Genomic DNA, 22,678 nt, shown 5'->3' with positions numbered 1-22,678 from the left:
CATCGGTCCATACGTGCCTTTGCTCTCCTTTCTGACCGCTTTTAATTCTTTAGCCTGAGAATATTCAGAGGTTATTAATCACTTTAGATAGATAAATTTATTCTTACCGTAAAGCCATGAAAATCGCCAACCAGTATTGTAAGGTGCACACAGTGTACATTCATCGGCGAAAAGTTTGAGGAATTAGGTTATATCTTCCTTCAAACTTCATGAACTGATTACAGACCTGGCATGGGAATTCATGGCAGCCAATCCTTACTTGTTGTGAAGGTGCTTCACGAATCTGTCTTTCCTTTAAAGATGTTCGCTCAATTCTTTTCCAACGGTGCGACATAGTATGGAAATCCTTGTGTAACTCTTTGGATTGCTTTTTAGTCAGGCTGCTTTGGTTGTGTTCTCTCACATTTACATTTCACAAGATATATCAAATGGCGGTTCTCCATTCACAAATCCTTGTTTAAAGTTAAGGACTACGGTTTACCAACCGATAATCAAAGTTTACCGTTGTATATGATCATCTTAGTGTATAAACCACACCAATGTGTACTAACATGCAAATGTGAGAGTACCTGCAACAATGCTTATAATCTCATATACTATTAAAGTCTTGTCCTTTTCCAAAACATATTTTACCTCAAACTATGCTTTACTTTTTCAGCATCTGGAAAACAAAATACAAATGTAGGCCTATTAGCCCAGTGAAAACACGAATAAAATGCCACGGATGTATGCATTCTTTATTACAGAAGTGACTGATAAATTATGTAACTGTGATGAACTTAAATGATCTAAACTGCAGGCTTGTGTACATCCATATACTAACAGTTCACAGTTTGTATATACAAATTATGAGTAAATTACATACAACAAAATAAAGAACACGAAACCTTGCCATAACACAGGCTACATGCAATAAAATGACTAACCAAGGAATGTATAATACCATCTCAATTCTTCAAATTGTGTAAATGGGTGGAGCACGTAAGGCTGTTGGGCATACAATGAAAGGGTGGGTCTGGCATATTTATGAAGAAAAAGTCAGTTTAAAACACTTCTGTAGTAAATAAATACCAAAATTCTATCTGTGTACCATTCACACAGTACTATGAAGTGACAGTATGCTACAAGTTTGACCAAGTTTAAACAATGTTCAACTGACTACAATAAAAAAAACCAGACATAAAACAATACACAAATGAGCATAAGAACTTCGCAAAACATTTTTGGCCCCAACGTATCAAGCTATTTTCTTTGAAAAACATGAATAAGGCTGTTACACATATGATTAACATAAGTATCATTACTTATCATTCATTACATAAGATCATTAATTTTATACAAATTGTGGACAAAGCTATTCAACTTATTTAAAAGAAAAATTGGTTGGGGGGGGGTGGGGCTGGGGCGGTGGTGGTGTTGTAGATTGGGTTGCTTTACATGTGCAAGAGTAAAAGAATTTTATGTTCTTTTCGAAATTTTCTACATTACATGATTTCCATTATATATACATACAGGCCGTTGCACGTACCCACAAGCAATTAATTCACACCAATGGGGAGAAGCTACTTTGGATTGTGACCAGTTTTCGTGTAAGCTTGCAACCACATTACTGATTAATGCGGATTTAGACTCACTGGTAACAAAAAAAGTCGTTTTTTTTTTCTGTTCTGCATCAATGTTCTGTTCCATTTTTCCACCATGAAATTAGCAATGACAAAATGTTTAATTGGCTTCTAATGCTGTGATATTGTATCAAATATATTAGCTTGTAACAGAATTTCACCAAAAATCATATAGAGAAATGGTTGCACTTGAAACTGCCAAAAAAAAAAAAAGGTCCACTGATTTAAAGGGCTCATTAAAGTTTAAATATTAGGTATTAAGAAAAGATTAATAAATCTCTTCCAATCTGAATACATAATAAAGAAAGGAAACAGAAGAAAAAATCTATGAGAGAGCATGTTATGAAAAAAAAATTCACTGCAATAATAAATCAGGTATGAAATATATTATATATTATATTTAATACCATGATGTCAAACAAGGTTTCTTGGAGCAATGCTTTAGACCTTTTTTAAAAAACATGCCAATAACTCAAGTCAAAGCCACTGTCATATTCTTTACAAGCTCTGATATGTTGATGTAATTGTTAACTCAAGGACACTATTAAGACAATATTTTGTCTCTTTTTGTGTAATTTTCAAAATTATACATACATCAATACCATGGACACAAATTTTCAGGATATAAATAAATTCTTTTCAAGACAGCTTGCATCAAAACAGAACAATTACTGAAACATATTTATTACTAAAAGAAAAAAAAACTGAACCATATTTACTCCTTTTAAAAATCCTATATGTATGTTACAGATAGATACAGATTTTACAACTATTTACTAATGTACAAATTTTAAAAACTTGGGTGCCAATCCACATGGGCATCATGTATTTTACACTATCCAGTTGCATGTATGCCTAATTTTTAACCAGTGGTCGGGCAAAATTCTAGCCCTTTCTAGATCATTCCCTACAGCACTGTGCTTAATGCTATTATTGCATAATATGAAACATCCTGTATCCTGTAACAATCACATACATGTGTTGAAAGTTCCAACTTTTGTCCAGGCATCACTGCATGGCACTGTAACATGTCAAATGGTCATCTCATGGACACCCAAACCTAACAAGGTAGTGGTTGCATTCATAAGATACACCAAAAACAAATGCTGCATTCACAAATCAATGCCTACCTTTTCATTTTGAAGTTTGAATGTTTGTCAAGGCTTTTTGATCATGTAAACCTTTCTTTTGACAAAACTGTCAAGGTTTTTCCAATTTTTCTCCAAATTAGATGATTTTTATATGTTTTATTTTTTATACCTTCCTCCTACACTGATTAAAGATTTATTTCTGCCCGTAAAACGTCAAATAAATTTGCTGTGGCCTTTAGTGCTGACCATTAGTCAATGGAATGTTGAAGAAAGAAAGAATGCCAAGTTTCATGGTATGGACTCTTCATCAATGAGCATTTGTATGGCGTTGTACAGCTGAATAGATATCCAACCAACACAATATTATAAGGACATTATGAAGAACTATTTGTCGGTATTCCTTTGTCAAGGGTATACAACTTGGCAGTTAAGGAATTTATGTATACATACAACTAGTACCTTGTAATAATGATTATGTTTTTTATAAATAGACAACCTGGAACAATCTAAAGTCTAACCACAACTTTAAGTGTTCTGGCTACAAGAATACATGTATCTGTATAATTGATGTAGTGATAATACAGATTTTTACAACCAGTACCTGATGGGTATACAATGGGGAAAAAAAGACGACTTTTAAAGCTATTATTAGTGTATTTTTTTTAGCTTTTTCTAATATGTTCAGATGTTCTCTCTAGGAAGATCGACACTGGATTACAGATACAGCTTTCACAACTGCCTGAACCACACCAATACTTCATGTTTGGATGACATAAAAATCTGCAGCTTTACATGGTTGCAATAGTACTCTACCCTTACATATCTATCAGTCTATTCTTGTCTAGAGGCTAGCTATGTGTGGCCAACAGGTGAATATCAAACATGTTCCACGCCAGAGGCTGACTTAACAATATTATTGCATATACTAGTCCTTGTATAACCAATATGTACATGTACATCTACTCACCTTAATATACTTACCTGTCATTGACACGATAACTTGCTACTAATTACATCTCAGTTCACAGCTTTTACCTGTTTTTTACAGCTTTAGTACATCATGAGCTAACCAAACATCAATATCGATGGTTCAACATTGAAGAAAACCACTCCACTATACCTTTTTAAATAACCAATTCAAATATCAAGATTGACAAGTCATCTTTATTTAAAGCTGGATCCAACTGATTCTATATCTTATATTTTCCTGAAGAAAATCGGATGTTCATACTTTATACCAATACTCTACTGTAGAAAGATTTTCTAGTCAAAATTCATCAACAGATGACCCTGGACATGAGAGCTTCCTAACTCAAGCCAGACCGGTAGCAGGTAAAATTTAGGACATTACAAAAGCTATTCCCATCAGCAGTGTGCAAGTGTTTGTGGTTTCTTCTATTGTCACTAACAGTCATTTTACAGTGAAACCTGTGCATGGTGACAGACTAGAACAACATGTCCACATGTACTCGGGGAGTTGTGAATACATGGATGACCAATACATGAGTGCACCAAAAAATGGTGGCTGGTATTTTCAGGTTCATAACATCATCTAGTGTACACACAGTTCTCATTGTATTAACATTTAAGACTACAATGAATGGGCCCTGGGTAGGCCTTAATACAGGGACTGCATTCCTTGCTTTTCAAACTCTGCCCATGCATCATTCAGTTCCATGAAAATCAGTTTAGCAATCTTTTCATGAGGTGATCCTGTCAACTGCAAAAAAAAAAAAAAAATCATGTCACATACATGAAGTAACTGCACTTGGACTGTATTTTTTTTTAAAAATTCTTAAAAGTCAGTTAGTCTAACTGGGTTAATTATCTGTGCCACCTTGCCAGCTTTAAAGGGACATACCGCCAAAAGAAATTCAGAATTTCTGACTTGGTTCAGCTATATGCAAAACCTCATGGGTCTATATTTTCTGAAAAATCTCAGGAGAATTACAAGGGGAAATCCGTCTCTGGTCTAAACTGTCTGCCCAATGAAATAACATGCAAATGAGGGAGAGTAGAGATTCCCTATGCAACGTTTGCTTGTGGGTCGCACATGTAAATACTTCAATACACTGAAAGCCAATTGAAATGCCTACTAAACTAAATACAATCTTCCTTTCTATCCATAGACTTTTATAAAGTATTTGTCATCTTCAATGATCTGCATGGCTGAATTGAAGTTACAGAGTAGACCGCATAATCACAACACAATACTGTGTCTGACATTTCAAGTCAATATCTCTTGTCTAGACAACAAGGGGAGGTAATTGATTCAAAAAATAAGGCTTTCTGAATACGTCGACTTGAGTGAGTTGATGGTCAAAGGGAAACCCTGATTAAAACTGAACATTCGATTACTAACTCAAAGTCAGATACGTGTCAGTAGACATCTGAAAGTCTCAGTTTCATGCAGAGGACGTCTAAAAAAGAACAGCACTATTTTATTGACATCATGGTATGTCCCTTTAACTTTTTTCATTTATTCATTTTGTTGATATCTGAATAAATATTTATGGCTTACTGCCACTTCGGCAATATTTTTGGCCATATCCTGGTAAGGTTGGTATTTGGCATAACCAAGAATATTTCAATGCAGTCAGGTTCATGAATGATGGCCTAGAATGAACCACAGGCCTACCAGTATCAGGGGCCAGTTGTTCAAAAATAATAAAAGTTAAGCTGGTGTCATATCTTAGCAAAAACTAACGGGACTTTAGTCTGGACTAAAGTTAATACCAGGCTTATCTTCTAATACACTTTTGACTCATTTGGGCACATGTTATTAAAGTATCACCATATTGCAAGTACATGGAACTGACAAGTTTTCTCACATGTGAAGCACACATTTCACTCATAAGAGACCTCAGGAAACTCCCTGTAAGACCAACAATACTAGATTAGATGAAATTTTTTTTAAAACAGTTGGCAAAATGATGAGGTAAATTGAATCCTTCATTTTAAGCACAATATACATGGTAATAATTGTCTTGAGACACAGATCTGTGTTGCTGCATACCTTATCAGGGTGGACACAAAGAACAGCCTTGCGGTACGCCCTTTTCACTTGGTCTGGAGTCACTAGAGCATGCATCCCAACATCCTTCCATCGAGTCTCACCCTCCCATAGCACAACACTCAAAGAGCCCAACAATGCCCGAATGTTCCTCTCCTTTCCTTGAATCCATTCTGACACCTTTGAACACAAACCAAAATTTCCGTACACATCATAGGGCTCCAATTCCACACCTACCTAAGCTTAGTGTGATTCCACGATCACAGTTCCTGGAAATCAGAAGAAAACTGCAAATGATGATATCTTTGTCGCACATGTATTTTATGGGTTGCACAAACCAAATTTTAGTGGCACATGCTGAAATATTTGCATTTGAATACCTGATGAAGTTTCATACTGTCACGTAAACATCAACAACAACAACAACACAGGTAGGTTTACATTCGTTGTGTAAGCGACATTCATGGCAGTTTTCTTCTGATTTCCAGGAACTGTGATCATGGAATCACACTAAGCATAGGTGGGTGTGATAAATGTACTTGAGCATACCTGAGCAGTCTATTAACTACATGCAACTTGATCCCTGATGTAGTTATGGCATCAAACATGTTTAACAAATAAGTATTGTGCTGTTAAGTGCTACAAATGGGTGGGCATCAACATGTCTGCTTACGGTTCTAATATATTTTGAAACAAGGTACGTTTTAATTTTTGATACAAATAAATGTGATTTATACTGATTTTCACCTGTACAGTGCCCAACTGGGATGAACTTAAATGAAACATATCACTTTTGTGGCTTTTATACACCAGCACCCTCTCTGCTAGAATTATATGCCTGTATTTGTGAGGATAAAATACAATTTATGCATTTCATACTTCTTTTACATTTGTCAATCTTCACAGTATTGCTAATTATCACACCACAGGCAAGCCTAACAAAAGTTACTGGTGTACCTAAAAAAGTTTCCTGTGCACCTAAAAAAAAATTAGAATCTGGATGTCTGAAATACCCCCCGTCATCCCATAACAGTTCCAAAAACAAGAAAAAAGAAAACTAAGAATACATGTACCTTAAAAGAAATGACAGGAGGTCATAATGCTTAGTTTAGCTTCATGTGCACTGTTTCATGGGCCTAAATGTCCTACATGGGTTTAATTATGAAAATTGCCATTAAACTTAAGCATGCACAGGTTCAGAGAATAGACAGGATGTATGGTTAGTTTCATCAAAATAAGCGCAGTAGTTTGGGATGAGATGCATGGACATAATCTATGTACATGGAAAAGCACTGTTACGCTAAGTCCTAAGTGAGGGTAATTGCGAAAAATATTACCTGAATGCCATTAAACTTAAGCATGCACAAGCTTAGATGATAGGCAAGCTTTATGGTAAGTTTCATCCAGAATTTTCTAAGCTGATCAAACAAATAAAGATTTTCCAGTCTCAAGCAAATGGGTTGATTTCAGAAAACCAAATGCAAGTTTTAGTGAACAAGTTATTTTGCTTGACTAAACATCACTAGCAGAAGGCTGACTGCTTAATGGATAGCTATCTGTGTGTGGTGTAACTACGAATCCTGGCTAGGATAATCTTTTACTAAGCAGAATCCAGGCATCAATTTGCATAACCAGTTAAGTAAAAAGTTAGTTGCTAATTCACACAGATAGATGAGGAAATAGGGAAGGATAGAAAATGTAGATTTACCTTGAGTTTGTCTGGATCCATGTCCTGACATATGTCAGCTTTCCTCATGGCACCTATTGTCTTTGGTTCGTTGGATTTCTTTCCTGTGAACTTAGTAGATCCTAGAAGATCTTCGAAAGCATCTTCTGACACTTTAGGCTTTGGGCCTAAAAAGGACCAGACAAACAGTATAACCAATCAAGAGTCTTTATCAGCTGCTGCTCTCTTTAAAGTATCTATCATAAAATAATGCTCACGTGGATAATCTTCTATTTTACATGCTCTCAATGTATGTTGAACGTAAGTGAAAGCACACATAGTATGTGGATGTTCATAAAAAATGGTTCCAGACTTTAATGTGAACAAGCTTTAATGTAATAATGTGATATTAAAAAAAAAAAAAATGCTTACGGCCAGGTTGGTAAGATACCAAAATCTCTTACCAAAATGTTTTCTGGTCCCACGCTCAGACCTGTCTCCTATCACGCTGGAATAGTTTGGCTGTGTGAACACCTGTGGTTTGAAGCCATCTGTCTGTTGTGATGAGAACGGGGCAGAGGGGCGGGACTGGGATGCTGAGGCTTGACTAGAAGGCCGTGACGTGGCACCAAATGCGGTAGCATTAGCAGAGGGGCGCGTCTGTGTAGTAGAGGTACCAGGCTTGCCCGTAGATAAACTACCAAAACTACTGCTTCCTTTCAAGCCCAGGTTTCCTACAAATAGGTATGGAAAAAAAAATAATGTAACATGTCAACCTCAGTAATGCAAAAGTCTAATGCTGAGTTATCACTTAATAATACCTAGGCAAAATTTACCATTATTTCATTGTTGGTTTAAAGCCATACTGCAAAATTTTTCAATTAAATCATGGTGGTCAGTTTTATGTGATGAGGAAACTTGAGTACCAAGGGAAAAACCACTGACCTTCAGGAAGTTAAGTATGACCTTCAGGAGGTTACGTATGACCTTCAGATATGAAATAATATTGGTAGGAGAAAAGTGGTCTTCAACAAACATTACAAGCAAACAGCCACAGCAGCACTCTTGACAGCTTACTGTTATTAAGGTTTGATACAAGCATTGAGTAGTGAGGTGGGTTTAAAACCCACATCGTGTGTGCCCACGACTGAAAGGCAAGCCTCTTTAACTCCCAGATCACCACCCACTTCGCATTAAACATTAGGATGTATGTTACTAAAGTATGACTATATTTACCTAAATCCCCAAGTGGATCAGATAGAAGGTTATTGGCAGACCCGGTATTGGAGGAGCCTAGATTTCCTGTCTGTGGCTTCAATCCTTGTTGGTTGGACGACAATTTGGTCTTCAGATTTGGGGAGCTCAAGTTCCTTGGGATGTTGGCAGATGAGCCAGCAGGTGGAGGCTTAAGAGACGAGGTGTCCCATCCTCCCATCAGGTCAATACCATCGTCTTTGATGCCAGATTTCATCGATGTACCCGGAGTTACATCAGTGTGGCTGTCCATAAAGTTCAGAAAATCATCATCTTTGGCTGGGGCTGATTTCCCTGAAGACGTTCCTTGCGAGGATAAGTTACTGAATGGATCAAAAGCATCAAATTTTGGTCCAGACTTTGAAGCCTGTGGGGGCTGCACTTTGTTTTTAGGGGGTGGCTTAGAACTGGCTTGCTGGAAAGGATCAAAAGCGTTGCCAAACAGGTCACCAGTATTCGAGTTGCCTTGTTGTGTTGTTGTTGTAGTGTTGGTGTGTAGGTCTCCAGAGAGAATGTCAAAGTTGGATGGGTCTTTACCTATGTCCAGCAGATCGACTTTGTCTGCAAGATTATTGGATGCACTGCTTGACCAGTTCAGCAAATCTGCATCCATTTCTTGACTGGGAGCCCCGTTTGTGTCATTGTTTGTGAAAGTGCCAGTGTCAAGTAAGTTCACATCGTTCTGTTGAGCCTGGTTAGAGCCAGAGTGTTCACCATTAGTCTTGCCACGCTCGGTAGAAAAAGAGGCAAATCCTGCTTCAAAATCATCATCGGAATCCACAGGTCCTCTGTTCTCATTGTCAAACAGACACTCTGCCTCCTCTTCTGAATACTGATCTGTGGTGGGCTGTTGTGCACCCTCCTCCTGCCAGTCTAAAGTGGTGAAGAAAGTAGACCTGCTGGCTCGTTCAGGTTTGCCTTTATCGGCTGGCGGTGCAGGTCGAGGAGGCTTGGGTCGGTCAGGTTTGTTTGCTGACCGTTGAGGAGAATCCTGTGGTGTATCTGGGAACTGGTCGTCCGAATTCTGACTAGGAGTGCGACTCAGACTGAGCTTTACCTTCTCTGGAACACCTGTAATTAATATTTACACCACAATATTACAGTGTACTTTGAGGGATTAATGTTGAATTCTGCAAGGTGAGTGGAAATATTCATCTCTGACAGCCTGCCTCAGCATTTTGCTAATAAGCTAAACCTTCATCTTGTCTCAAAATATCAAGACATATATCAATGCAATACTCTTGTATAACAAATTCATCATATTAGGGAGCATTAACTAACAACCACTTTTCGTGAATTAATACTGGTAAGGCCGCTTTGATACTTTTAAGCTGTGTGGTACAACATATTAGGCTCTTTGATATTATGACCTTCAATCTATTGTCCCTTGTTAGGTCGATACATCTATACTAGAACATATCAAACTCAGTTTTCACTGTGAGCTTTTTACTTAATACAAGACTATGACCTACCAAACTCAGCTATTGTGTTGTGAAGCTCCTCCCTATTTGAAAAGAGTATTTTGGGACTTCGTTTCTCATTATTCAGACTATCCCAGGCAGAACTAGGTTCTGTTTTGGGCCGGTCCTTTGGTGAGACCTGGACTTCTAACATCACATTGAATAGGTCAGGGTATTTGTCTTGGGTGTCCAACTGGTCTAAGTCATACCTGAGGAATGAGTTGTATGAGTGAGTATAAAAGTACCACATACATCCATGTACCCATTATATACACTGTATTTGGCTTTTTTTTTGTCATTTAATTGCATTTTTTCACACAAATAAAGGTCATAAAATATTATTTTTTGTGTTGAAACCCACATTTTTACCCTACCTTCCAACCTACTGTCAAAACACCTTATATAAGATACATATATATATTCAAAATGAGAAAATCAGCTATGGATGAAATTTTGGTTCAGTATATACATTTCAAACCATTCCAAAGCATTAAAGTTATCCCAAGACTCCCTGGCTAACAATAGCTATCATAGCCATATAAATGCTGGACAATGGTAAATTATTATCTCTTATACAACATCTGAATATAAACAAATGCTATCCTAAGAATTTAGAAGTAACATTTAAAAACAAAAATGAAGTAAATTCTGATATTTTACCTTTGTGTACAAAAGTAATGTACTTACATGGTGAATTTAACCTTTGTTGAGTCAGGACTGATCATGCCAGAATGAAACTGGATCTGAAACATCTTCATGGAGGTAATCTGAAAAAAGACATATAAGAATTAATTTCACCACTCAATAAGTCAGGGATGGATTTAATAACATTCTTGATTACTGAAGTAATGATCAGGCACAGTCACTTTAACAAAAACAAAAGTGGGGATTATATTCTTCTTAACTTAAATACACCATAAACCATAGCGTAATGTCTAGTCCATACTTGCTACCCAGGTCATTTAAGAACATTACGTTAGCCAGAAATTCAGTTGGTCCCACTTGATTACTGTTAGAAATTAGGCAGCACTGTCAGTGTATCTCCGTGTATTTTTGACTCACATACAATTTCAAAATATGATTTTAAAACTTATTTGGGGACCCTTAAAATTAAATTTTAACCACCTCATAAGTGTTACATTTAGACAAATACATCAAAATTTAAAAATTGACACACTAAAAATTAAGTTTTAGCTAATTACGCTTTAAAATGATGGAATCGGCTACAGTACCTTTCCCTGCACCTTCCCACCAAATGTGGAGCGTGCATGGTAAACAACGATGGTGGTATCTCCTACAGCAGCTATGTTCAGTGGTATAATGGCTCTACCATCCTCTATTGTAAAGCCTCTGCAAACAAACAAAAACAAACTGTTGAAACATGTCAGCTATTTATAACTTACACTTGCACATTATTTTAACAGAGGGCAGTCTTATATTGCTCATGCAAGACAAGTAAGACATTACAACATCTACACATATGATTTACTTTACACATGATATTAGGTATAACACTTCTAGTAGAGTTCTTCTAGTAGAATCAATAACACAAGACCATGTAACCAAAATACCTTATACCCAAGAATAAATTGTCTGTACCCAGAAATATTTTTAATGTGACCAGTTTTTTTAACAATTTGAAAATCTTCCATTTGCATCTATAAGAGTTCAGGATGAACTTGATATAACACTTAGCTGTTAATCTCGTAATAGTCCTTAACTTCTAAAAAAATTTCCAATTTTCAGTTCAAACTACATACATGTAGTACATATACATACTTCATGCGGTCATATTCTTGTGATGTTGTGAGGATCCGGTCTTCCCCAATGAACACCTCTACAAATGGCCTGCATCCATTCCTGAAGGTAAAGTGGTAGTTGAGCAACATCAGGAAAAAAAGTTCTCTAAAGAAGTTTCTAATCCCATGTTCACCAAATCGTGGAAAGAAAACTATTTGGCAACCACTATCTACACGAAACGTGCATCACATCCTTTTAATTTTAACTCAAAACTAAAAAATATCAACACTTAAAAGATATAGTGTATGTTTTCATACATCATTCATTAATTTAAACCAATTCCACACTAAACTGTCAGCAATACTTTCAACTGTCAACTACACTCTTACCTCATTTTGTTGAAAAGTGGTATTGGAGTCATTGTGAGGGAGACAAGCCTAACTGGTTTGTGATGAGGAAGACGAGGGTTGTCCCCAACCATCTGACTGACATACTCCACATATCTGAAAAAAAGAACAACAAAACACACCTGAGACATAATGCAGTTACTACATCCCCATTAATGATACAATGCAGACTTTTATTTTCACAACTCATATAAACATACCAAGGTATATCACAGAAACATGTCACTGAAATGCCCAGTGAGAAGTAAAACAATTACATTAGAAGCTTTGTAAACAACTACATGACGAGATTAATCTATTTCACTGACCAAAAAAAAGTTCCTCTGTAGATTGTTGCTAGTTCTCACCGTTTCTGTGCTGGTGACAAGCCAGGAGTACAGCGTCTTGCTGTGAACATGTGCTGAGCTGTCAGACAAGAGTCAAACAGTCGACAATACACCAGGAATGCACAAACAACTGTGCCTGATACAGCCTTGCCATCCTACAAAGACAAATAAGTTCTTATTGAAAAGCAGAAACTAATAAAATAATGGTCAAATTCAGAGGTCAAAGATAACCTATATACATGTACAGAACATGGAATTTTAGCACACCTTGCCATGTACATGGATAAGAAACTTTCTTACTAACTACATTTAGTTTTGACCACATGCATACATTAGTTTCTCAGATGAACAAGCAAAGTGCATAATAAGACATAAGTAAATTTACTTACTAAGCAGTGAACTACACATATATTTTTTGGAGACTGCCGTAACCAGAGGTGCATATTTTTACATATGGCAACCAGACTAGCCAGAGTTGGTGCCTTTTTGGGTGGCCATCCACACTCTGATACCTGAAACGAAAGTAATATGACATCAGCAACACATTTTACAAGAGAAATGTTCATCCTTTCAATGAGTGACCATAGGTAAAATAGTCTGTAGTATAACCATTTGTACACTGCATATAAATTCCTGGGAACACATGTATGCCATGTCCAAAACCTATGAATCCTATTTTTAAAATCAAGTACATGTACAAAGATTGCTAGATTTCCACATATGGGAATGCAACTTACCCTATTTTCAAATTTCTGATTTCTGTAGGACCTCTGAGATAAGTTATAGACAGCATAACAGTTGCGATGCCTGGTCTCGAGGAATGCACGGACGTCATCTATGTGGTTTCTGTAGGCTGACTCTACGCCCTCAGCAGGGTATGACATAACTATAAACAACACAAGGATCACTTAAGGATTTAGAGCCAATGATTTACTATAGCTGTCCAACTACATACACTTATACACTACGACCATTACTGTTGAGTCAGGAAGCTTTAGTTGCCAGTGTTATATAAGGGTATAAGATTATCAATTACTGACTGATGAGGATTTGTCTCATAGTGATGGAGCTCCCTCAAACTGATCAGCATGATTAATGATTTATTCTTCTCATCAGTTGTACATGAAAAGGTCTGCCAGCATAAAGCAACAATGAAATAAATAAATCAAGAAAGTTAGTGTCCACCACATAGCTCTTTTGGTAAGTATATCTACATCACAGGAGTAATAAGGGCCTTGACATTTCATATCATAGAAACCAATGGAGTAAATTTCCTTAGTTTGTGGATCAGATTAGCTTTGAAAATGCTAATGCTTCACAAGAAGGTGACATACCTGATAGCCTGGATGTGATGTAGGAAATGTCCAAGTCTGATTTGTTCATCGTGCTGAAAATTATATGAAGAAAACATGAGAATAAGCAATTACAAAATATACCCTTTTTCATTAGAATAGCATTTAACTAACTTATCAGATGGGGTAATGTACAACTTTTCAGCCAAAAAATAAAACTCCTCCAAAATAAAGTTTTGTCTCAACTGACATACCACTACCATAACTCAGTGAACGAGGACCTGGTTTCATTTATTTATTTATTTGATTGGTGTTTTATGCCGTACTCAACAATATTTCACTTATACGACGGCGGCCAGCATTATGGTGGGTGGAAACCGGGCACAGCCCGGGGGAACCCACGACCATCCGCAGGTTGCTGACAAACCTTCCCACGTACGGCCAGAGAGGAAGCCAGCATGAGTTGGACTTGAACTCACAGCGACCGCATTGGTGAGAGGCTAGCATGCTAACCAACTGAGCCGCGGAGGCCCCGACCTGGTTTCATGAAGCATACTTAGAATGCACTTTATACCTCTACAACATACGCCGTCATGGTAGTTACGGACTAACTCAGCTAAAGTGAATTTCATAAAACTGGCTCCTGGCCCTTTTTCAATGTCGACAGTGTTAAGTAGCCCTTAGCTAAGTGCACTACATATCTCTACAACATATGTTGTGATGGTACATGCAGTTAAAGGCTTACTTAGCTAAAGTGCACTTCATGAAACGGGGGCCTGGAATACATAATATCAAAATGGACCAAATGTTATACTTACGCATGCACGGTTTCCATGACTTTGCTAGAAGCGTCTCTGATGTTCTTCATGATACTTCCTGCTCCGCCCTTCAGAGAACTGAAGAGTGCACTGGCAGTCGACCCTGAGCCCTGCGGGTCAACAGATTCTGGCCTGTGATTGGGTGAGCCTCCATACTGTGGAGGGGGGCGTCTCTCAGGGCTGGCTCTGTAACCTTCTGGGGCTGTTCACAAGAAAGAAAGCTTGATCATCTCAGAACTCAAAACACATTCTACCAACACTGGAGTTTAAAAACTACAGTATTTTGAGCAGCCCTATTACCAAAGCTTCAAGCACTTCAACCAAATACTTCAAAAACCCATTAAAATTTTTTTCATTGGATTACTGTCTGTCAGGAAAGAAAACTCTTGTTGGCTATAACTTAAAGGAATATCTCCTGTGGTCTCTTTTAGAAATGTATGCATGCCATGCTTGTTAAGTATTTCCAGGCATTCTTACACTGAGCTGGTGCAGGAGCACCCATGTTCTGACCAAAGTCCAAAGGCTCTTTCAAGTTTACATTTCTGGCAGCAGCTATCTCCTGAAGCCGCTCCAGAAGGTCATTTACAGTTGGTCTCTCACGAGGATCCACTAAGAACATGCCCCCTGTTGATAGATTCAGAAAAAAGAAAAAGATAAGACGTATTACTTGACTACACATGCTTCAGACGATTGTTACTGATCGGTAATACAGAAGCTTCTTCTGAATGTCAAGAATGAAAGGAAAATTTTCTTTGGCTAAACCAAGAATGCATACATACATGTAAAGGGACATGTAATATTAACACATTGTCATAATATCAAGCTTTGTTGCACATATTTTTCCACAGTTTATGTTGGCAAAAAAAATTAAGGGTAAAGTAGACTTTCGCACATAAATATAGTCAGAGATGCAAATTTACAGCGAAATCACTGAGTTCAACATTGTGATTAGGCAATGTGCAACATTAGGTTTATTATAACACACTCACTCAGCATATCATGGAATACTGTATACTCTGTGTCATTTTCAGGAATTGTGTAGTTAGCATTGATAATCCTCAGTTTGGCAGAGTCTTCAAACGGGTGTTCATTAAAACACAATTTGTATAGTACACAACCCAATGCCTGAAATGTGAAACATACACAAACACTGCCTTGAATCTTGATTATTTATCATCTGCAGTTCCATGTAAATGTGTAAAACCAATTCAATGTTTCATGTATTTGACAATTACTTACACAATCAGTTAAATATTAACCTTACAATTTTTAATAGATAATCATCATAATATGAACTTTGGTTGAGCAAAGTCTTACCCAGATATCTCCAGCTTGGTTTATTGGGTAGTTAAGATAAAGGTCTAACATTTCTGGTGCCCTGTACATGGGTGTTGTATTTCTCGCAATCTGGGAATATAAAAGATATAAAATACTTACAGCGACATCCATCAGTTTACAAGAGGTTCAAGATTCATGTTATGACATCATGGTGATGTCCCTTTGTGCTGTGACAATCAGAACAGTATATTGTCCATAACTGAAGATTCTGATACAGTGCAATATTTTGTTTACTATATTTTTTAGGTAATTCTATACATTAATGACATCTGGTGGTAATGCCAATATTTTAAAATGCACTGATTTGCCCTTGTCGGTCATCATCCAATGGTGTGACAGAGCAAAAGGATGTCACTATGATGATATAACCTCGAAACTTGAAATTCATTTAATGATGCTGATTGCATGACAGTGACAGTAGGCAGTCTAGATAAATCTACTGTTTTGATCACACCTGTTGTCAGCTTTACATGTACATTTAGTTGTATTCTGCTTTTGTGTCCAATATACATACATATCAGATATGTGGATAGAAAAAAAATACGAGCTTGACTTTTCTTCTATATTTATATTATTCATGACTTAACATAGTCTCAGATGTACATATTTTAACAGCTTACCTCATCTTCCACCAAACTCCTTTTGATAGCTGACCAGTTGTGGTCAGGCTCTTGTACTTTGGTTGTGGCACTGCCAAAATCACACAGTTTTATCACCCCTTTACTGCTCAGCAACAAGTTCTCAATCTGAAACAATGCAATTATCAGTATTCTCAAGTACATCTTGAAATGTTTACAATAAGTTTTCTTCCACAATTCACTTTTTTGATGTCCTACAAATTTAATGTGTGTATTAATTTGTGACAGCTTACAGACAAAGAGACAAAAAATGGCTAAATCGTTTACAATAAAACAAAAGGAGCACAGCATTTACCTTTAAATCCCTGTGTATTATGGGTGGTGTTTGTCGATGCATGTGCTGAACAGCTCGACATGTCTGGAAGAACACCTGCAGCACCTTATCACATGGTAGAGGTCTTTCTAGACTGTTCAGAACTGACACTAATTCACCTGAAAATTGTACATCGTACACATTTATTTCCCACTGTATATTACCGGTGTAATTTACACTAAAGGAAACTGACTTCTGAGTTACCGCATATATATCAATATCAATGCAATATAGGTTGCATGAATAAACTGTTTTGGTTTTCTCAAATATACAAGAGATAGAATGCATGAAGACACCTGGAACAACATCATACACAGTCACATCTAATACAGAAATACTTTTCCAAACCTAAGGATACATTTAACTGATAAGTTTTCTTCACCTCGTAAAGGTACTTACATGTACATGTAGCATTTCATTTTGAATATGTATGCTTGGGGTTTAATTTAGTACTTCAGTCATACTACAAACTACTCGGTCATACAACAACAAGAAATCATTAGATGTGTGTACATACACTGTGTCGTCTTGTGGCAGGGTGAGTCAATGCCGTCAAAGTGCTGTCGTCGCTGAAGCATCATGCCAAAGACACCAGAAATGACTCCCCACCCAGTCACATTACACTGACATCAGGCTAACAAGTTATGTTTCCTAACTCTAACCTCTCAGTGCTGAACGCCAAGCGAGGAAGCAGAAAGTGCCACATTTCAATTCCTTGGTATGACCCGATCTGGGTTTGATCCTGGGGGTTTCCCAACTTCAAGGCAACGCTCTAACCACAATGCCACCGGAGCAGTCACTTCATTTTGCAAGTTTAAATATTATACACATACATCAGCTAATAAACTACATTCCTTGTACTCACCATCTTTTAAGGCTCCTTATTTTGGGAATTATGTAATCAATGTATCAACTGATAATTAAATCACAATGCACAGATCACATGTCTTTGTGTACTGTACTTGGACATGGACCAACCTGAACACAGTTCTGTGAGTATCAAATATTCTGCCTGTCCATGTCCTGACTCATCCTTCCCTATGGATGCTGCCGCTAGGAACTGGATAATATTGCTGTGTCCTGACAGTTTTTTCTGTATGTGGTTAAAGTGTATCTAATTTAAAATCAACATACAGTTCACTGGGCATGCAAAACAAACCCCATCTAGATTACATTATCGGGGTTCCAGCCAGGATTTATTTTATAACTTACATATCATAATTTCAAATATAACCTCTAATCTTTGAAAAAACTCTTTTTCCTGTTCACTTTAATTAAAATTATTATAATGATATTATTCATATGACTTTCCAATAGGTTTAGAATTCTGCTGACACTAAGCTGTCCTGTTCAAATTTCTATGATTCAGAGTACTAGTACTACAGAAGAATATAAATCAGCAAGTCTTGTTCAAATTAAAATAATCTTTGCAAATATCAAGAAGCATTCAAATAAATATAATTTGGTCAATGTGGACAATACATGAATACAGGTTAGTATTTTCCATCAAATTTAAGTTTGTGAGAATTTTCAGTTCAGGTAAAACCTGATCACTGATGGGATTAAACGAGGAAAGAATCAAATCTTCTTTCCCGATACCAGTCCACATAAACAAACATGTATGAGAAAAAGGATACAAGGTACATAATCTCATCCAAGATCGTCTTATTCTTCTCTTCATCATTTGCTATCAACCTCTACAAAGACAAAGATATCTGCAGTTTTAAAGAAATGCAAGCAAGTCATCAATACATCACACAGTTACTTAAAATTAACACCAGTCCAGGATATAAAAACATGGGAGTAAACCACATTCACATTCTTTACTGTTGCAAATTGTTTTATGTATACTTTATTAACTTTATATATACATACCTTCAATGCATACTCTTTACCACTCGAGACATCCTGAGCAATAAACACAAATGCAAAGCCACCTGGAAATGAAAAATGACAAAATATCAGAAATCTGTCATACTGTACCACATAATGGACATATTATAGGAAGACAACATACATTATCCCAATTTTTACCACAGTGTATATTATTCCCTAGCAGAGAGAAGAAATTCAGTTTCAGTAGTAATGAAGAGCTTCATTGTACATATGTGTGCTTGGGATTTAATGTTGTACATAACAATTTTTCAATCATATGACCAGGAGGAGCCATTAGATGTGTGTACATATATTGTGTTCTCTTGTGGCAGGGTGAGTCCATGCTGCGAAATTGCTGCTGCCACTGAAATATCACGCCAGGGACACCAGACATGAGATATCGTGTGATAAAACTCTACAAAAGTATATTGCATTTAAAATTTAGTGTTAAATGTTTGATTTGATAAAGTGGCCAATATACTGTTTTCCAAACTTAGGGAAACACTCCCCAAAGAATACCCTACCACTGATTATTCTCGTTTTATAAGATATAGGTACATGTAATTGAGAGAGCAATGCATTTTGTGAACTAGAATAGCTGTCCTAGAAAATTTCACTGTCAGATAGGATCATGAAGACAAACATGTTTTCAGATTGTCTGATTTAGTGTCTATTTTTCATCAACCTAATATAGGTTTATAATAATAATATGTGACATTGCTAAAACACGGTCCATGACATTTATTTACCCTAAATGACCATAAATATCATTCATAACTAACTTGCCCATTTTCCTGACTCTGAGAGTTCCACTGATTTTAGAAAGGTGTTTCGAGGTTTCCTTGGAACATGGGATGATATTCTACTGGAAAATTGTAGCACCAAAAATAATATTTCATAATATTTATATGTCTCTAAAAATGCAATTTTGCAAAATTTTATGTCATTCAGGGTATTCAATAAATAAAGTGTTTCACACCATACTCAAGAATATTTCACTTATATGGTGGCAGCCAGCATTATGTTTGGAAGGAACCGAGCAGAGCCCAGGCGAACCCACAACCTTCTGTGGGTTGCTGGAAGATTTTCCCATCCACAACTGCAGGGGAATCCAACATAAGTTGGACTTGAAGTCACAGCAAGCTAAAAAGTTAAAAGTAATTTAATCTTAATACTCCTGGGATCAGATGAACTATCACAGTGGTCTAATATTCATAAAAATGAAAGTGAGTTTGTTGCAAAATACATATGCATGCAGTCAAAGCATTAAGTGAATAAGCATCTATCCTCAGTTAAAGATGATACTGAAGTTTGAGACTGAGCTGACTGCTTCATCTAACTCACTTAATATACAGGAATGTTAATTAACATGAGTCAGAAACATTACAATGGGTCTATAGTATTTCTAAAAAATACAAATTTTGGGGCAGGTTTTACAGATGGTTTCACCTAGAAAATTGACCAGTAACACTGATGATCAAATAGATTTGCTACATCAGCTAGGCCATTAAATGGGTACAATATGTTTCCAAATGAAACCAGGCAATGTTGTTTTAGCTTCAGAAGTATGTTTATTATATTTGTGTTTTGACACTGGCTCATGGGAATAAGTCATCAAATGTTATACTTTCAGCCTATGGTCAATGGATAGCAGTGGAGCATATAACTTGATGAACCACATTTCGATGAAAGATACTACATGAGAACTATGGGAACTAAGCCTAAATAATAATTAAGTATGTTAGTGTGCAGAACATTCTGTATAGCATATGTTATCTTTGAAGTCAACATTGTGTTTTGGACTCGCATCACATTGTGAAAGAGTTCTGTTTTGGCTTCCTGCTTATTGGACAATATTTCACTGCCATGTCCTCAAGATTAAAACTTTTAGAAGCCAGTAAGATGGCAAATGTCTAGATTAGTTGTCTTGAATACTGCACACTCTCCAGCTGAACAGAATAAAATGAAGACTTGAACTTAACATTCTAAAAATGTACATACGAGATGGGTTCCTTCACCTAGTTACCATTAGTCTACATGGTATGTCCATGTCCATATCTAATGTCAACATATTCGCCAATATCATTACTTTATGAGGATGATACCATCCTCATTTACCTTTACCAATATTTTAATGAAAATCAGTTCCTGTTGTTATTTTGCAGTTGATCAGTTATTAATTCGATGAGATCATATAACATGACCGACATGTTAGTGAATTTTTAACCACTGACGAGGTTTTCTTCAATTATTGTACCTAGTGGAACTTCTAAGTAGGCAATAACCTTTAACCACTGCCGTTTCTACCAATAATACACATTCCTCCCAAATATTTTATGCAAGTCAATTTGTCTTGTCAATGACAGTTCAGCGCCGTCTTCGCTTTCATTACCTTCGGCGATCACTCGACGGACACGCAGTTTTTGATTGCCCAGTTCTACAGTTTGGCCCACGAAATCGTTTTCATCTCTCCCTCCTCCGCTTCCAAGCATCCCAAATGCTGACTTGAAGAAATCTGCCATATTTTTTTCACTAATTAAATTCAACTATCTAGAATAACACATAAGAATCATCGTCGTTGGTGAAGTAGGTGGCAGCAGATTCTGAATGACGTCACATGCTTGAGCCGTACGTGGGCTCCATTGTCGTAAACACTTCGCACTCTCCAAGACTCGGGAATACTTGAGATTTGTTTAAGTGCGGAGAATTACACCCAGTCCTCCATGTGTGAAGTTAACAGTAAAGTTCAAACCATTTGCAGTCGAAGAGCCTTTTTTTTTAACTTACTAATGTCAGATATTTTCTCCGAAGGGACATTTGTCACTCAGCATTAATGTACAGAATGAGAATTATCTTTATTGCACAGGTAAAAATATCACAAAAGCTTACAAAAAAAAAAAAGATTACCGGCGGGTAACTTGAAAAATATTGCACATACTTAGCTCTTCATAACTGGGACCGGCGTGAAAGAAGGCCTATCTGACGACCTGTTAATTTAGGGCATAAGAACGGGACAGATCGATGTATGTATTTTGAATATATTTTGCTTTTTTTTTTTTGCTTAGTATATGTAGCGTAGGTCTACAGGTCATCATGGTAAACTGAAACTGATATGCTCACATAATTAAAACGTAATACAGCCTGTAATTATTATCTAGTAAATCCAAAACGGGCTGTTCACGATTCAAATGCATTATCTACCCTAAAATCAAGGTTTTTACTGTGCAAAAGGGGGATTTACTAAATGCCTATAACCTTCAAATATTGTCATGCACGCTAGATTTTCACTAGGGTAGCCTAAGAAGCTTGTTGCAGGATGACGTTATGGAATCAGAACACATAGCAAGGGCACCTTGCTACAGTACAGTTTGAGCCGATCCAATATACCTGTTGAGCTATATATGGAACTTGCTCATGGTCAGTTACAGAGAGGATGATGAATTTAAACCTTAGGATGAGCCCTGATATGGTTTGCCCCGGTTAAAACCATATACACTTTATGAAGCTATTCGTTACAAACTGGTTCCAAGATTTACACTTTAGGATGAGCGCCGACACAGGTTAGGCCTGTTAAATCCAAAAGGCCACCAGTTATGGATTGGGTGTATTGGATCCAAGATCAACACCATGTGAGGGCACCCTATACATGTTGGTCCCATTACATGTAGATCCAAGATCTTCAATTGTGAGGGCAAGTGTTACACACAGGACCCATTTGATCCAAGTTCAACACTTTTAAGGTACCTGTTGTAGATTGTATTTGTTGAGGCTCGGGATCTGCACTTGCCAGGGTACCCGATACAGGATGTACCTGATGTAGGATGT

The 22,678-nt window shown here is 36.9% G+C and overlaps 1 protein-coding gene across 1 annotated transcript; it reads right to left on the bottom strand.

Annotated features, from left to right (window-relative positions):
- Positions 1-3,388: 3,388 nt before the first annotated feature.
- Positions 3,389-21,421, bottom strand: LOC135470350 (cyclin-G-associated kinase-like). The gene is made up of 24 exons (XM_064749226.1): positions 21,246-21,421; positions 18,854-18,915; positions 18,616-18,675; positions 17,957-18,071; positions 16,961-17,097; positions 16,648-16,773; positions 16,007-16,096; positions 15,679-15,814; positions 15,167-15,313; positions 14,690-14,891; positions 13,914-13,966; positions 13,317-13,465; positions 12,969-13,091; positions 12,601-12,734; positions 12,236-12,349; positions 11,886-11,966; positions 11,339-11,456; positions 10,794-10,873; positions 10,119-10,315; positions 8,629-9,717; positions 7,857-8,126; positions 7,435-7,580; positions 5,730-5,906; positions 3,389-4,433 (listed from the first exon to the last, which is right to left on the bottom strand). The coding sequence occupies exons 1-24, from the start codon at positions 21,373-21,375 to the stop codon at positions 4,332-4,334; spliced, it is 4,038 nt and encodes a 1,345-aa protein (XP_064605296.1). The 5' UTR covers positions 21,376-21,421; the 3' UTR covers positions 3,389-4,331.
- Positions 21,422-22,678: the final 1,257 nt, after the last annotated feature.

The sequence above is a fragment of the Liolophura sinensis genome, chromosome 7 (assembly GCF_032854445.1).
Source record: "Liolophura sinensis isolate JHLJ2023 chromosome 7, CUHK_Ljap_v2, whole genome shotgun sequence".
Classification (NCBI taxonomy): domain Eukaryota; kingdom Metazoa; phylum Mollusca; class Polyplacophora; order Chitonida; family Chitonidae; genus Liolophura; species Liolophura sinensis.
Note: the sequence above shows the minus strand (reverse complement) of the source record. Positions and strands in the feature narration are given on the sequence as shown.